This window comes from Talpa occidentalis, unplaced genomic scaffold (assembly GCF_014898055.3).
Source record: "Talpa occidentalis isolate TD23 unplaced genomic scaffold, MPIMG_talOcc4v2.1 talOcc4.14, whole genome shotgun sequence".
Lineage (NCBI taxonomy): Eukaryota > Metazoa > Chordata > Mammalia > Eulipotyphla > Talpidae > Talpa > Talpa occidentalis.
Genome location: NW_023601433.1, coordinates 68,711,844 through 68,729,644, shown reverse-complemented (window position 1 = coordinate 68,729,644; position 17,801 = coordinate 68,711,844). Strand labels below are relative to the sequence as shown.

General features: G+C 38.3%; 1 protein-coding gene and 1 pseudogene across 6 annotated transcripts in view; one reads left to right on the top strand and one right to left on the bottom strand.

Moving 5' to 3' along the window:
- The window catches only part of CUNH10orf67 (chromosome unknown C10orf67 homolog), a 139,038-nt gene that overhangs the window by 29,331 nt on the left and 91,906 nt on the right, over positions 1-17,801 (top strand). For 4 of the 6 annotated variants that reach the window (XM_054695150.1, XM_054695148.1, XM_037509846.2 and 1 more), the window contains exon 1: positions 7,326-7,487. Coding sequence is in view for 2 of the 6 variants with exons in the window: in XM_054695147.1 (XP_054551122.1) it covers positions 2,861-2,889 (29 nt within the window). In the remaining 4 variants the exon portion in view is untranslated. Of the gene's footprint in view, positions 1-2,771; positions 2,890-7,325; positions 7,488-17,801 lie in introns of those variants that run through there. The other 2 variants (XM_054695147.1, XM_054695146.1) reach the window with 1 other exon arrangement.
- On the bottom strand, positions 1,332-1,841 carry LOC119245285 (60S ribosomal protein L23a-like; annotated as a pseudogene).

The following is a 17,801-nucleotide window of genomic DNA, read 5'->3' as shown; positions in this document are numbered from 1 at the left end:
TGGATAATTATAAGATTGGGGGGGAAATCATGGGGAATCATGCTTACTCTGCAGGTTTAATTGTGAAGACTAATACCTCAAATGTTCTTATATAGCAATTTTAATAATTAAGAAAAATTGCTTAAGATTAAAATGTCATAAGCTAACACATTCATTTATTTGTAGAGTTCTTTTCTTGATATATAGTTTTAACATTATATCCTCAACAATTTTGTAGTCTCACTAAGGTACAGGTCTGTAAAGTGTGTAAACATTCCCACTACATGAGCATTTGTTGGTATCACGAACAATGAAAGCCTGCAAGACACATGCCTTGTTCTTAAAAAATAAAACATGCTAAAGAAACATATGTTGTTTTTGCTAGCAGGCCTGGATTGTTTATTATATAGAATGGTTTTTTAAATCCATACTGGTTTATAGATCTGATACACCAGTATTTTGGGGAAGCTATAATACAAAGCAAAGAAAATTTAAGAGTTGATTTTAAATACTGTTTTGAAGGCAACATAACTATATTTGCCAAACTTGATTAACTTAAATCCAATAATGAAGAAACGAATAGATAAGTACAGAATGTAGGACGCTGTTCAATATTCTTGGGGGAAAACATCATTATTGTAAAACATTTTTTAAGGCAGGTAAATTGTTCTAGATTAAAAGCTAAAGAAGGGTAACCAGATGCAATGTACAAATCTTATTTGGAACTTGGATTAGAGAAAAACACTTATAAGGCATTTTTGTAACAAATGAGGAAACTCAAGTACAGAATATACATTAAATAGTATTACAAAAGTGATGGTAAATTTCAATATGATCATTATATTGTGATTTGTTACATGAAAGATACCCTTGTTCTTAGATGACCCTCCCACTCCATCTACACAAAAATAAAATTATGACTAGTTAGATTAATTTTTTTGTTGTTAAGTATAGAACAAAGAAGTTAATCAACAAAACAAATTGAAATAGTCCAGACTTATATTTGTATGTAATTGTGTATAACTGCACAGGTAGTTGAAGCAAATGCGACAAAATGTTAAAAAGTGGTGAATTTTAGTTAAAGAATATAGCTGTTCATTGCACTATTTTTTGGACATTACAGTAGTTTTTTTAATTTTCAAAATAAAAGTGGATGAGATAGGAAATTTCTTCAAAACAATGCCATTAACAAGCCCCAATATAAATATAATTAAGAAACCACATAGTATTTGAAATAATAAGAAATTAAGCTTCTTTTTGTGGTTGTTATTTTCTTGTAGCCTCTCTTCCTCTCAATTTAATAATTGCCATTCAAGCAGTACTTACTTACTTTATTTTTTTTAAATATGGTGAAAAATTGTATTTAGAATTAGCCAGCTGGAGTCAGTTTAGATGATCCCAATTTTGTTGGCAACATCCAAAGCATCATAGTCAGGAATCACTCGAATATAAGCCTTCTTTTCTCCATCAGGTCTGATCAGGGTATTGACCTTTGCCATATCAATGTCATAGAGCTTCACAGCCTGTTTGATCTGGTGCTTGTTGGCCTTGACATCCACAATGAACACAAGTGTGTTGTTGTCTTCTATTTTCTTCATGGCTGACTCAGTGGTAAGAGGGAACTTGATGATGGCATAGTGGTCAAGCTTGTTTCTCCTGGGAGCGCTCTTCTGCGGATATTTGGGTTGCCTTCAGAGTCGCAATGTCTTGGGCCTCCGAAAAGTGGGTGAAGTGCGGATCTTCTTTTTCTTATGGCTGTAGACGCCTTTCAGCACTGCTTTCTTGGCCTTCAAAGCTTTTGCCTTGGCCTCGGCTTTGGGAGGGGCAGGGGCTTCCTTCTTTGCTTTCGGCGCCATCTTCGTGAAAAGCTCAAGCAGTACTTACTTTAAATACAAAAGTTTCCCAGGCTAAGAAATTAAATGCTACAGAAATCAAGCAACAACAACAAAAAAAAGTACTATAGAAATTAAAATGTATTGCCACTGTCTCATGATTCATAATTCTCTTTAGCCCTGAGTTTTTAGGAATTCCATCTGTGTTTGCCTGTATGAACATATCTAATGGTGAAAAAATGAATACAAGTTAGTTACATAATGATAAAAATAATTTGAGTTACTATTCTTTAAGATGCCAGACTATCGACCACAGACTATAATTTCTTAATAACCTTAATGATGCATAAAGTTTATTTAGGCAGATTGTTATTGAGTTGATACCGCATTTCCAAACTCACAATTTACAATATCTTTAATGTTCTGATTTTTTCATGTGTAAATAACTGATGAAACTGTACCAAATTCAATTCAGTTTGTCAGCTTTCTTCTTCTGCATTGTCTTGGTCTATCACAAACCATCCTGTGTTGATTTGTGATTTGCCAGTTTAGTTGTAACTTGCATATTTTATATTTAGATTAGGGAATCCTTCTGGAATGCTACAGACTTGTTTTGCTTTGTTGATTGAATTTTTTGTTGCATGCCTTGCAAAAAAGGATTCAGCTGGATCAGAAGGGGCTACACCCAGTAAATACTTTAGAAACACGGGTTGGATGGAGCATTTTGTTTTCTGTGCAGCAGCTGCCTGAGTCACCAGATGACTTGTTGGATCTTGAGAGCCTGCTTGAGCAGAACAGGCTTGAGGCATGAATCAGAGCAACTGTTTGTGGTGTGTTATTTTATATGAGGCTCAATAAATGGTTTGTAGATTTTTCCCCTTATAATATTCATGTTGTAAGATTTCTTTTGAGACATTGATCATTGACATAACATTCAGATTCTTTTGTGTTGTCATATAGGTTTTGAACAACTTGGGAGAATTGGAGAATGTTAAAATATTTTCAGAAGCGTGCAACCTCCCTGTGATAAGAAGATATTCTGCCATGGCATGGGAGTGTTCCTCTATGTTTTTAGAAGGCAAGTTCAAAGTTATTTGATTTAATTGCCAAAGAGAAACCTAGTAATTATGATGTACTTTCTTTCTGGGTAAACTCAAGAAAGCTTTCAGCCATGAATATATTTGTAGATAATTATTACATAATATTCTATATCTCAGATCTGTGGAATAAAATTTTATCCAGAAAGGTGTTCACAAAGATCCACTCTTGGGTACAACCCATTGAATATGGTTATTAATTGAACATAATTTTCCCTATGAGTTATTTTGACATTAGTGGGTTAAGAATAACTCAGAAGGAATCATATAAACATAATTTCCCAAATGGTGTGTACATCACCATGATAAGGTTCATTAAATATCGTCTTTTCAGAGTGTATTATACACTACCTTATATAGAGGAATGCCTCATAAATGTTATTGATTATTAATTGATTTGGTGGAGAAGGTTTAAGAATATAAAGGACAATTTAAATCCAAATAAAATGTGCTCCCTGAATAGCCAAGACAAAGGTGGAGCAAGATAAAATCACTGGTGCCACTTAGAGCACAGTTTTCTCTTCATTCAGATTATCTATGAAAGAGTGAACAGTCTTTCAGTGACCTTTCTTTCTCTTTTCTGTCTTGTTACCTTCTCTTTTGAACTTTGTACTCTGTGGAAACAATTGGCTATTGAATTTCTAAGGCTGCAAGAAATGCCCAGAAATGACTCAATTTGTAATACAAAAGGGCCCACTTGGAAGACCTCTGGAAGAAGTATCTTTTATCTGTGTTCTTAAAATATGGGTTGTTTTCAAGGTTCTTGGGATTAAGTTCTCCCCAAAAAGCAATTATAAAAAATAATTGCTCAAGGGACTCACAGAAGTCCCCTATGGAGTCCCAGGACCATCCCATGGAGGACTGGCACTAAGGTTAGTGGCTTGCTGCCAGGAAGGAAAGGGAGGAGATGAGGGGATCATGGCCAGGATGAAATTCCATTATACATGATGGATGCTGTGGTGTCCTGCTTAGATTCTGCCACCACTTCAGCCCTGAGGGACACATTCCACCAGCTACTGGGAAGGCTAATGCTGACAATCCAACCTGAGTGCCTATCTGGCCCTGGCCCTTGGTAGAAGAGGGAAAGAGAGACCTAGCCCAAAGGCTATCCTCCCCAATTCTAGACTACTCTGAAGGACTATTCCAGACAAAATTTGGGGTGCTTGCCTGACTCAGCAACTTCTTTTCTCTGGGAACTTCCATTTCTCCACAGGAGAGAGAGTCCTAAAGCCATGTTTGTACCATGTGACCTTGCCTCTGACCAATTCACTTGGTACAAACTAGGCCAGTCAGATTCTTTTTCCTGGGAATTTGAAGCTTGAGAGGCAAGGTTACTTTTGTGTGCTAAATGTTAGAAGAATGAGAGACCACACACTGTTATATCAACTTCGTTGACAAAATACAGTCCCCAGGAAGACAAGAGGAAGCTGATGTTTCAAAAAAAAAAAAAAAGCAAAGATGAGAGCAGGGTCAACCACATAATTTGAAAGGTCCAGTCCATTGGCACAGTGAAATCTGGGACTCTTGTTCAAAAAGCAGGGAGAAAGTGTTATAGGGCAGCCCCGATATAAAATGGGGTGCCTGACTGTGGGTTCTCAGTCGCGCACTTAAAAGGACTTATCAATACTCTACTGTAGGCACACACGAAAGGTTAATAAAAGATTTATTTACAAGGGAAGGGCAAATGAGGAAATGTACAACTCAGGGAGAAAAGTGGGAGACAAAGTTTTAAATGCGTCCTACCCAATCCGCGGATCTGGAATCCCAAACGGCACTCTGAGAGCTGCTGCAAGCCAGGAGCCATGAAGCCAGGAGGCGAGCGAGAGAGCGAGCCCCCCAAGGCCCATGTGTCTGGTTTTTATACCAACCCTGGCTGCTTAACTCCACCCTCAGGTCCCTGCCACCTTCCCTTTGGTGGTGACAGGATTTGTCTTTCCCAGTGTCTTGATGGCTTTGGTCTGGAGTGGGGGTGGAGTCCACAAAGTCTGCATGGAATTACCTCAGGACATCCTTTCCCCCTAACAAAAGTACCTTTAAGGTTCTAATAAAAAGCTCCTTCCTTTAGTCCATGATCTCTTTCAACCTGTCATGGTGTGTTTTATATGCTATTTCATGTCTTTGTAAATAAATAAAACTCAGACTTGTTAATTATTAGCATAAACGTCACCATTTATTTTGTGCACTGCCATTTTTTCTTTTTTTGATCGTTCGGATGAGATGGAGGGTGTGACTTAAACTGATTTGTTGCCAAACTAAAAATAGCTTGTTATGATTATTTTTCTTTTTAGTTCTAAAACAAATTCTGATTTGTTTACTAGGTGAGACATTGATTTTTAAAAGTCCCATTTAATACTTCCCTGTTTTCTACAATGAGCAATTATGTCTATAATTAGATTGTGAGAAAATACAAAAAAAAAAAACTTTTTTGAGAAAACTGTAAGAGGAAAGCCTGACCCTTGCTTTGGTAATTTGTAGTGCCTCATTTTCCTTTTTTTTAATTGAGATATAATTCACATATCAACATGCAATGGCAATATTAAATGAAAATTTGAGAACATTTAGATCACATGTAATATTCACTAAAATGACACAGTTATATTTTGTAGTTCATACATGTTTTATCTAGTGAACAGTAAGAACACTCAAAAGTTCTTATTTCACTTCTTGATATGTGCACATTCTCTATCTTCAGCTTAGTGTTTAGTAAAGAAGACTAAAAGGTTAAGAATGACAGATTCATCCCTTCCCTTTTATGTCACCATTTTCAGTGTGAGTGATTGGGAAATAATACAATAATAATACCGAGAAATGATTTAAGTATGATAGGATAGAATAGAATTCCTCGGTCATGCATGTTTTATATACTGTCATTTCTTTCTCTAGGAAAACATCATCTACCCAGGTTGTCAGTACTTATGCTTACTCAGTTTTAGACAGAACATGCTTTGAGTCTACTTGAACTCACGAACATCATGGGTTTACTGAAATCCCATGCTTATGAAGACCACAAACAACACAACACTTCATGTGAACTAGAAGGGTGGACAAAAGTCTATGTAGGTGTGCACATCGCCTGCCTCACCTCCTCCATATACATGTTCCATTTCTCACCCGATTTCACCCACAAAACGCAAGTCAAAACATATTATAGAATGATTAAGTTTGATGAGCATTAAACTCAGGGAGTCCTGACAAGTCTCAGTTCTTGAAGCTTCTCAGGACAGGAAATGGGGCAGGAAATTCCATATTTCCAGACTCTAGTTCCAAGCTCTCATTCTGTACTGGACATATATACTGCTCCCCATCTGTTCCATGGAACAGTTCGAAGTAGACTGAACTACTTTTGTAACTTTCACTCAAGAGTCTAAATAAACACATTAATTTTCACTGATAGTGGCCTTTGTTTTTCAAATAAAGGCACAATTGTGTTAGTCTGTGTTTAGTGGGAAGCCCTTGTTAATCTCTAATGCTTTTCAATGGTCCCTTGTATCTTCTCCAGCTTTGACTATATTGTGCTCTGGGTGCTGTGACTGCAGCGTTAGACTATAAGAGAAATAACCAGACTGTAATATAATCACAACGGTGTTTGTGCAAGCATAAGAATCATGACTCAGATCCACAGCCAAGGAGTAGCCCCAAAATGTGTAACATTCAGGTGGGGAGGAGGGGAGCTTGAAAGGATCAGGCAGAGGAATGGTACAAGTTGAAGTTTTTTGTTGTGAAATCTTTTGGGTGATTCTCAAGTCCATCAGTTTGTCCACTACTGATGAGCAAAAGTCTCCAGATAGAAGGCTGCAGGTTGGGAACCTGTTGTCACATCGACTGATGGCTCCTTTTTCTTCGGTCACCAAATAGCTGAGTCAGTTTGTTTAATTTTCACCTACTAGTCTCAACAGAACAGGGAGAGACAAGATGGGTCCATTTGACTCAAAGCAGTTTCCACAGTAGGAGCTTACACTATCTGGACCAGGCACATCTGGTTAGAGACAGGAACTTTTATCTCGTACATGGAAGTTACACATTTTCTCATCCTTTTTTCGAAAGCTGTAAAAAATAAAAAACTAGAAGTGGCTCCGGTGCGAGATAGTAAGAATTTATATCTCATTCCCACCCTTTGCTTACACAACCATGTGCCTTAGTTTCCTCCTATGGAAAATGGGAATACTAATATCCCTTACCACGTAGATTTATTGTGAGGATTAAGAGTCCTTATGTAGAGTACTTATAATTTTGTCTAATAACATGAAGTGCTGTATGTGTTATTTTTATTTTCTTCTCAAATATAAAGATATTTATTCTCTTTATGATTGAAAAAATAAGCACAAACTGGGACAAACTATACATTACTTTGTAGCCTCTATGAAATGATAAAAATAATACAGCTCAGTAATGACTTTGATGTCTTTAACTCAAGGGTAAACAGCCCATGGATATGGGGAGTATAGCACCGCACAGATAGTGGAGCAAGCTTCCTGTGAGATTTTGGGCAAAATCCAGTTCAATGGAATGTTGAAAGCAGCAACATGGAGAGAGGGTGTGACTGACTGGGTTGCGTATCTGACAACCAAGGAGAAAGGAAGTAAGTGTAGAGCTCAGACTTGGCTTGGCATCTGGGGATTGGCTGACTAGATCTATTGTGTTTCTGGTCAAGCTGAGCATTTACAGAAACACGAAAGGTTGAAAGGCTAGTTTTCTGACATGGCACAGCAGGCAAGGCAGTTCCATCTTGGGCCTAAATATTTTAATATCTCATTTAGTTTAACTACATGCTATGAGTTTTGTTTTTGTTTTTTGCTGTTATGAAATCATTTTAAGATGGACATATTATTTCATTAAATAGATGTACAATTAAAGTAATTTCATTTTTAAAACTGTTGGGAATTCAGTTTTTCAGTGCTATAAAATTACCAATGAAAACATCCATTGCATATTTCTGTAGAATATATTTTTATATATTCTTGCTAGATACTATATAGGATTCATTTTTTTATATCCATGGTAATGTTTAATCCATGTGCTAAGTTTGTATCTGATAGCTCAAAATTTGTCAATTTATAGATTTAGGCTGGATAAGTTTTCTTTAATTGCTTTACTTGTCATTTGTCCTTAATAAATCTGCTCTGGGGCCTCCCCCGGTGGCGCAGCAGTTGAGAGCTGGGCTGCAAATCTGCCCTCAGCCTCTGCAGCGCCAGTTAGATCCCTGGCCTCCCGCGAGGGTCCCACATGGTGCGCAGACCTCTCCTTCGCCCGCTGCTCCCCTCAGCAGTGTATTTCTTCAGTCTGCCTGTTCTGTTCCCCGCTCTGGCTCTGGTGAATTCTCTCACCTTCCCGTGCTTCTGGCTGTACCCAGTGCTTGTATAAATAAATATAGAAATAAATCTTTTTAAATAAATAAATAAATAAATAAATCTGCTCTGTCATGCTTCTGCCTATAAATGTGCCCTAGGAATTTCTTCTCTGTTGATTTGTTAATTCTCTATGTAGTAAGTTTTACTGTATCACAAACTTTACTCTTTACTCTTCCAAATCATATATAATACTATTAAAGTTTTTTAGCTAAAGAATTGTAACTGTAGATTATCTTCCATGGGCCCTCTTTGAGTGCTTTCCAAAACATACTATTCTGTGATGACTGCTTCACCCATAGGGCATTAGAACTGAAGGGATCCTCATAGACCTGATCAAAAGCTCTTTACCAGAGACCTCTGGGGTTCAAACAATAAATAAATTATCTCTATCATTTCCTTTTTGCACTTACTTACTGTCTCAAAGAACTATTTTAAAATAGCACAATGTGATTTCTCCTTAATCTACCCTTCTAGAGGCCAAATACCTCTTTTCTAGTTTACAAATTGCAGACAATTATATCTGAGCATGTGACCTTGTGTGTGCTTGATGTGACAAGTTGGATAAAGTTTTGGCATTTCTTAAATAATTGGAAATTTGTCTTTTAAACACCAAGGAGGGGGAAAAAAGCTAATATGCCATGACCTGGTCACATGAACTGGCTCCAAACTAAAAGCTCTGGTAGACAAATTCCTCTTCATATTTTTCTACTTCTGAGATGCCTAGGCTAGTTCTGTTCCCTGGGTAAGAGGGAAGCTGATAAAACAAACTTATGCAAAGCTGTCAGTGACTCAGTATTCAGGAGGGTGTATCAGAAGGCATGACTTCATGCAAACAATGAATTGCTGATACTGGGAATTTTGGCCATCGGCCAGAATAGGAGATAATTCCAGGTTTCATTTCAGTCATTTATTCAATATATATTTATTGCTTACCTTCCCTGACTAGACATTGCATTAGCTGATGGGAATATCCAGAACCCCTTGCTTTCAAGAATCAATCTTGTGATTTTGTAGAGGAAGCAGCAAACAGATAATTTATAATATATTATAAGAGCTATATATTATATATTATAATATATATTATATATTATATATATTATATATTATTATACTATATATTATAATATATTACAAGAGCTGGCATCAAGACAAGGTATGTCAGAAGAGAAGCGTAAGAATAGAAATTGTGCTCACCCAACATTCTCAATACTTTTTTTTTTTTTATGTAATAGTCATACAGTCAGGGAATGTATCCTAGTTCTTGGGGTGGGACCTGAGGAATCTAATTGCTCAGGTATGCACTAAACTTACTTACAATGGACACAGGGCATTCCCAGACCACTAGTCCTCATTCACCTGTATAGTTCATTCATTGGCAGGTGAGTAGAAGTTTTCTGAGAGCTTCTGGGACAGAAAGAAGTGTTCATTCTCCTTTTGTTTTACTTGAGATAAAATTCACATGCCATAATATTCACCTTTTTAGAGTGTACAATGCAGTGGTTTCAACATTGTCACAAAGTTGTTCAATTATCACCACTATCTGATTCCAGAACATTTTCATCAGCACCAAAGAAAACCTCATATCCAGTCTCTGAAACCTGCAACTCTTGGCAAAGATTAATCTACTTTCTGTGTATATATTTTGTATATAGAATATGGCATATTGTGGATATTGTGTCTATTCTGAATAATGTGCTTATTCTGGATATTTCAAGTATATGGAATTACACAATGTGTTGGTTTTGTGTGTTTGTGAGTGTGTGTGTGTGTGTGCCTGGCTCATTTGTTTAGCATAATGTAGTCAAGGTTTATCCACATTTCAGGATGTGTCAGTATTTTGTTTCTTTTTATGGTGGCATCATATTCCATTATTTGTTTAAATCACATTTTCTTTATCCATTCATAAGTTGATGGATATTTGGGTTGTTTTCATCTCTTTTGCTGTTATGAGTAATGCTGCTGATTGTGCAGAACATTTGTGCAGAAGTTTTTGTGCAAACATGTTTTCAGTCCTCCTGGAAAAATACCTAACAGTTGAATTGTTGGAATACAGTAAATGGAACATAGTAAATCTATATTTAGTGGAATATTGTCTTTATTTAACTGTTTGAGGGCCTACTAGACTGGCTTTCCAAAATGACTCTACCATTTTACATTCCTACCATCTGTTGAATTAAACTGTTGGCTGTCATACAGTTATGGCTCTAATGCTATGGTATCCTATACAAGCAAACTAAAACCTAAGCCTGTTTATGCTTAATGTTACAAAGTCAGAACACTAAGGATGACCAATTGTCAATAGTCAATTAGGCTTTAAGCTTAGATCAATCTAATAATTCTCTGTCACAGAACCAAAAAAACTGATACTGGGTGAAACCAAAGGGTGCGCAGGGACCCCAAATCATTAAGGGGAAAAAAATCTATGATTTCCATTCTGTTTTGCCCACATGCATCAAAGCAGGCAATCAAACTTTAGTGTGTTGAAAAGTTTTTTAGTTTTTAGTTCAAATTTTATTTAGTGAGAAGGTCAAAGGAAAGGGGGGGAGGGAGGGAGAGAGAGAGAGAGAGAGAGAGAGAGAGAGAGAAAGAGAGATTGATTTCAACAGACTCCAGGTCAAACTCCAAAATCACCCAAACCTTATAGGCAAATGTTCAGCCAATAGGGCAGGGTCCAGAGCGGAGGTGCCATGAGGATGAGTTCAAGGCATTTCTTGGCAGGGAAAAACAAGCAACAGGTGAGCAGGGCTCAGGAAAATGGAAGAGAAGAAGAGACCCAAAACTCACAATATACCATCCATCTTGGATCATCTACTGCAAGGTCAAGATGACAGCTGCCATGTGCTCTGACGAGCCCGCCTGCCCAAAAGTCCTAAAGCTGTGACAGCAAGGACCAAAACTGTTTCACCTTCCTCTCCATCCCACAACAATATCCATCAGCCTTGCTCCTTCCTCCTGCCCAGCAGTCCCATTGAGGAAGTCTGGTTCATGGCATGCTGGGAGTTGTAATCCAAAGCATCTGAGATGCGGACGGCGTGGAAGTGGGAGTATGGAAAATGGCCCTTGTTCCCTGTTGCCATGGCGATGCGCCTCTCCCTTTTGCAGTGGTACATCCAGTAACAGTATCACCTAAAGACAGGGAAACATGGGAAGCAGTGCTCTCAGAAGTCGTGGTTATAGATGTTGCTTGTTGTATTGTTAATTAAATGTTAGTTTAATAAGCTTTTATCTGTGCATCCATTTTTCTGAGATATAATCTATATTTTAATGGTCTTTGGGCAGATTAATAGGGGGAAGCCTGACGGATCATTTGCCTTCCCAGTCAGGAAATCATTCTGACTAAATGGGTTTCATAATAAAGCACCGTGTCCTTGCCAATCTCTGCTTCCTCTCCGTTGACATAAAGGAGACGTTCAGGTGCTTTGTTTTCAAAAACCTCAAAGTGTATCAGTTAACTAGCTGTCTCGAATGTGGCTTTGCTGGTTTGTATATGGCTACTTAATGAATTATAAAAGACAAAAAGAAAAAGAAAGCCAGAGAGAGAGAGAGAGAGAGAGAGAGAGAGAGTGATCTTATGATCACACTAAGAGAAGTGATCATAGCTAGGATACAGAACACGGACAGAGGGGTTTCACTCTCATTTAAAACTCTAATCATAGCAGAGGCCACTCAACAACTACCTGATTATATTTTTTTCTTGAAAGAGGACGCCTTTGCTTTAGGATCAAAATGTTTAATCATTCTTGGCAAAACTTCGTTCTGTGGATCCCTCAGTGCATTTTCTCACAAAGATTTAGTAACAAAAATCCTGTTTAGGCGTTGTATTCCCAAGACCTTCTTCTTGGATGACTTTCAGCCAGGTGGTTGGTCTAAGCACTCAGCCTACCACCTGGGCATCCATGGAACATCTCAAGCAAATGCAAGAATATTTTGGGCAAATTTAGCACCAAACACTTGAAAATGCCCATTTCCCTTGCAAAATCAGATGGGGAGCAAATACATCAGCTCATCTGGGAACTCAAAGACAATGGTATGTTATTCTATTTTAATTTTTAAAAATGGATTAGAGGTGCATTTAGATGCTGATTTGCTATGGGGCAGGAGCCTTCTTTCCCAGGACCTTGCAGAAGAGGGCACCCAGAAAATTGGCAGGAGACCGACCAGGAGTACTTCAGTGCTCATTTACCTCAATTACCGTGAGTTTAGAACAGTCACCACTATTCTGGGTAAAATGACCTGCCAGGATATTTTGTTGTCTTCTCCAGGCCTGGTCTTGTAAGAAACTTTAATAAATGCTTGCTTTGAATTTCATCAGCTCATATCCTTTTAATTGAATCATTTATTTATAAGAAAACATTTCTTAAATCATCTATCTTCTGTTTGACTTAATCCTTTGTTCTGGGAAGTCATTTTTCTAGAGAAGTCTTTCCTGACCACACTAGCAGAAATGGCAGTTTGCTTTTATTCTCCATTTCCCATTTTTCTTACAGCACTTAATACCATCTGATATAATACATATTCATTTGTAGATTGTCTCATATTCAGGTACAAGTGTGTATATACACACAGGCAGATATAAGCTAAAAAGGAATTGTTTTGTCTGTACCTTATTTCAAATGCCTAGAAAAATAGATGGACAATAAATTTTAGGAGATAAATAATTCAGTGATTTTGCCTCTTGTTCTTTGATCCATCTATTTAAAATAGCATGCTCTCAGGTCCAGAATATGAGCTTATACTCAGATTGAACCCCGGTTTTTCTGCTTACAAGCTGTGTGACCTTGGGCATAGAACTTCTCTGTGCCTCAATTTTTCCATGAGTATGGCAGAACTAAGAAAAATGCATATCTCATAAAGTTGTTATGAATATAAAATGTGATATTATAAATATAACACTGAGAACAGTGTTTGGAATATACATAGCACATAAAATGACCCCTATAAAATCTCATGTGCTCAATAAAAAAAATTAACAGTCATTACTCAGTTATTCAGTAAATATTTCTTGAATGTTTCACTTCTGGTCAGGTTAGGTTCTAGGTGCCCAGAATGCAATGGAGAACAAAACCAAAATTGGGGGGCCTCCCTAGTGGTGCAAGGGGTTAAGCACAGCACTGTGAAGCTATCCACAGCCACTGGAGCTTGAGTTCTATCTCTGGGCAGGGAGCTACCCACATGGCACAGCAGACCTCTCCTGACACATCCGTTGCTCCCCTCAGCAGTGTATTTCAGCAGATCTGCCTGTTCTGCTCCCCATTCTGTCTCTGGTGAATCCTCTCACTGTCCACACTTCTGGTCTGTACCCCAGTTCTTGTATGCATAAATAAATAAATCTTTAAAAAAAAATCAAAATTGGGTCCTATCCTTAGGGAGCATATAATGCAGAGGGAAAGAAAGTTAACTCGAGTAACCACACAAATGAATTGAAAAGGCCTTAAATGTTACAAAGAGAGCAAGAGTGTATCTAGGAGGCATTTGATCTTGTTGTAGGTAGAGGAGACAGATGGTGGAGGGGGGAAGTCAAGTGGGTATATGTGGTGAGTGGAGGATGAATATAACATCCAATTTCAAGTGGCTTTGTATCATATGCTGCTCTGTTTCCCCTCTTTTTCATAGAGTCTGGAAAATAAAAATGAATTAATAGCCTTGAGTTAATAGTGACTTTTGCTTTGAAGTTTAGGAGGCTGGTCTCTGCTTAGGGAGAAGCTGTGCTGTGATTGGATTTCAGCCCTGGGCACATGGGCAAATGGAAAGGAACCATTAAAATGTCCCTCCCCCCACATCTCTGTTGGGAATTGTTTTTAAAAAATCATAGGAAAATATTGGGCTGTGTAATTAGGCCATTTTATTTGTACATAAAAGGAAAGGCAGAGCAGAGAGCTTAGAGGCGATTTTGAACATCTGGTTTATTTATAATAACAATGTTTAGAGAAAATTTAGAGGAAAGAATAAGTTCATTCATAATCCCATCTCTGTAACATAATTGCTTTTCCTTTTTTGTTTTTATTTTCTGTTTTCCCTTTCATTCTTGGGCTATTGTAACTGCAGGCATTTTTAAATGGTTGAACTCATAGGGCACATATAATTTTAAGTCTTGCTTTTATGTGGTGGTACACAGTCTTTGTAATTATTCATATTAATCATCATCCTATTTTTTTATAAGGGGGATAAATTGAGCATTCAAACCTTGCTGATTACTGTCATCAACAAATTAAAGGCTAATGGTCCTTTCTCTGAAAGGCAAGTCCTTGGACTGGAGTTAAGTGGTTGTACTCCATCCCCTCAACTAGCCCAAGAGTTTGGCCTCCTAGCATTTCAACCACATATTACTACATGAGTACATTTTAGAAATGGGGGTTAAGAGATCTAAAGGAAAAGTACACTCCTGTGTGTTTCCTCTCCACTCAATACTTTACTGCAATACCATGTCACTTCTGAAACCAGATGGCTGGGCTTTCCACGTATCAGTCCATTCTGCAGTACCAGCTGGATGTCTTACAGTTTAATTCTGTTCTGACTCTACCTGGGATTATCACTGACCCCACAGGTTCAGGGCTCAGTCCCATAAGACTGCCACCTCCCTTCAAATGCCCACCTCACATCCAGGTGGTCACTTGTGCTTCTCTCTGACCAGCTATAAGCTGGAGGTTCTGATTATCCCCTTCTTAGATTTGAGTAATTTACTTTAGTGACACAGAATTCAGGAAAACAGCTTACTCACTAGAGTAATGGTTTAATGTTTTCAAAATAATAGAGGGAAAAGCTGCATAAGGTCAGGTATAGGGGAAGGGGTCCAGACTCCCACGCCCACTCTGGGTATCCCACTCTCCTAGCACCTCCATGTATCCATCAACTCAAAAGTTCTCCAAATCTTTCTTTGGGGTAGCATTTATGGAAGCTAAGTTAATAGACATGATGAATTATTAAATCATTGATTATCGGTGATGGATTCAACCTCTAGGCCTTGTCCTCTCCCTGGAAGTTGGGGTGGGAAGAGAGGGGTAGAGAATGCTAGCTCTCAAATCTTGATTGATTGATTGACTTGGGTCCAGTTTCCACCCTTAGGGGCTTCTAAAAATCTCCTTGTTAACATAACAAGTGTGGTTAAGAAGGGTTTGTTGTAAATAATCACTTGGGAAGATTCCAAGGGTTTTGGAGACTCCATACCAGAAGTGGGTAAAACCAAAATGTAGATTTCTTATTATAAATCACAATATCACAGAGGTTAGTCTGTGGCTAAGGAGGAGAGAAAGCATAGCAAGTCAAGCCCATGATATTGGTCTTGTTAGTTGTTAACTGAGCGCGGCAGTCTGAGAAGACAAGGAAAGCAAAAACTAAACTACAAACTGTTTCAAGCATGACAGTCTGAAGAATTATTAAAAACAATTGAAATAGAGTAATAAATAAGAAGTGTTGACATCAGGATAGGGAGGGGTACAATTAAAATTCATTAAGACACAATAAGAAACTCCAGTCTAGGCTTGTCGTAGGTAAAAGTGACTTTGCCAATGAATTATTCAAGGAGAAAGAGCTGAATGAGGGAGTCTTTGTTGGCTTGGCAATAGTTCAAACTTAGTTCAAACTTTCTCCCCAGGTAATAGTTGTAACAAAGAGTAACAAAGAAGTATGTTTGATGTTACTTGAGTACTACCCATGTTACAAAGGAGCTTGACTTTAGTTCCCCTGTTGTAACCGGAATCTTTAGTAGTAAAAGAGGATAAGGAACATTAGGAATGTAACCTTCCATTTTAAAATGAATCAGTAGCAAATAGGTTCAAGAAAAGTTCGTGGAGTCTATGTGAGCCCCTTTTTCTATTCTAAGCAAAATTTTAAACCGTATCAATTAAGCACAGTTTTGAGCTCCTTTGTGTGGCATTCACAATGCCTGCTTTACTACAAGGCCCTTTCCTCAAGATGATCATAATCAAGTGGGAAAGAGATACCTTTACACAACTAAGAATAACACTGCTTGGCATGCCACAGCCAGGGTGAGGCTCTTTCCCAGGGACACGCACACCTCTAGTCTTTGTTCATGCTGTTTCTAGAATGGACTTCCTTTTCTCCTCCACCTAAGACTGCTCAATGGCCTTCTCTCCTCTTCTTTCTTATAAGTTAGTTTGCTTCACTTTCCCTGCATTTTTGGAGTCTCACTATATAAATTAGCACTTTACTACAGACTCTTGTAAGAACCTGTGTTGTCTTACATGTATTAGTGTTGTCTTCTCCATAAGTTTCCAGAAGACAGAAATCTTTCCTCTGTATTCTGTCCTGTGCCTAATGTTGGGTAGAAAACATTTTTCTCTACCCTTCTAGGTTCTTTAGCTTAAATAATACTTTAAATAAAGGGTGGATTAATAGGAGAAAAAAAATTAATTTTACACACATGCAAGTCTGTGAATTTGGGACCTGGAGAAAGACAAAGAATAAGAAATAGACAGAACCAAAAAAATTTTGGTTGAGACCCAAGTTTAGAGGGGAATTTTGTAGTCTGTCTATACAGGTGGTGTATAAGGTGGTGATAAGGAAATCACCACTCTGTGTCTCCGATACAGGGAGAATCCTTGTCACAAGACATATCACAGGATTTACTTCCTGCTTTTAGTGAGGGGTTCACAGGAAAATTCTTGCTTCAGCATTTTTCAAGAAAATTTAACTTACTTTGCTTGCAATCAGTGGGCCATGTCAGCACTTAGGTGAAGCAGCCTATCTTGAGTCCCAGGGCTAACTCACTGGAGGTGCCATTGTGATCAGGTTTGCCATTCTTATTGCCCACCTTTGCTTCTAAAATCCTGGTTGCTAAGTTCTTCCACAGATATCTCATGGTCAACTTGTTTCACAATTGTAGTTTATTTTGTCACATCTGATTCAATGAGTTGATGTCTTAAATTTCTCACTTATAGGGAGAATATAGGGAAACCAAACAAAGGATCAGGAAAAAGACAAAACTTGCAGGCAAACCACAGATTTGAGGCATTCAGCAAGGCAGGAGGAAGGAGAGGGGTCCCTTGTGCTTCCCAGACCAGAGGGACTGTGGTGATGTGTTGCATCGAACAACACCACACTGACAAACGGGAGTCATGGAGCAGGCTACACAATGCAGAATGCTGCTGAAGAGCAAGATCCTGGCCCTTTTATTGACACACGTAATTGATTGTAAGGAGATTAAAGAAAGGGGAAGGGTATAGAAGATTAGGGATTGTGAGTCTGCCCTCCAGGCACTTCTAATCTACTTGATGATACACCCTAATCCCCAGCCAAGGTTTTAATCTTATCAATAAGGTACTCCACTGATCAGCTTCTGGGGTGCCTTGTCATACATTGGTCCTCAGCCCCCCAGGCATTCCCGGTCATACCTCGTGATGTATAAATTGGGAGTATATGTTATGCATCAGTCCTCAGCCCCCTGGGCATTCTGGACATACCTCCTGATGCACATGTTATGCATCGGTCCTCAGCCCCCTGGTATTCTGGACATACCTTGTGATGCATAACCTCCCCAGTGTGATCCAGCTTTGTGCTCTTGTTTGATCTGAAGGGCTGAAGGGTTT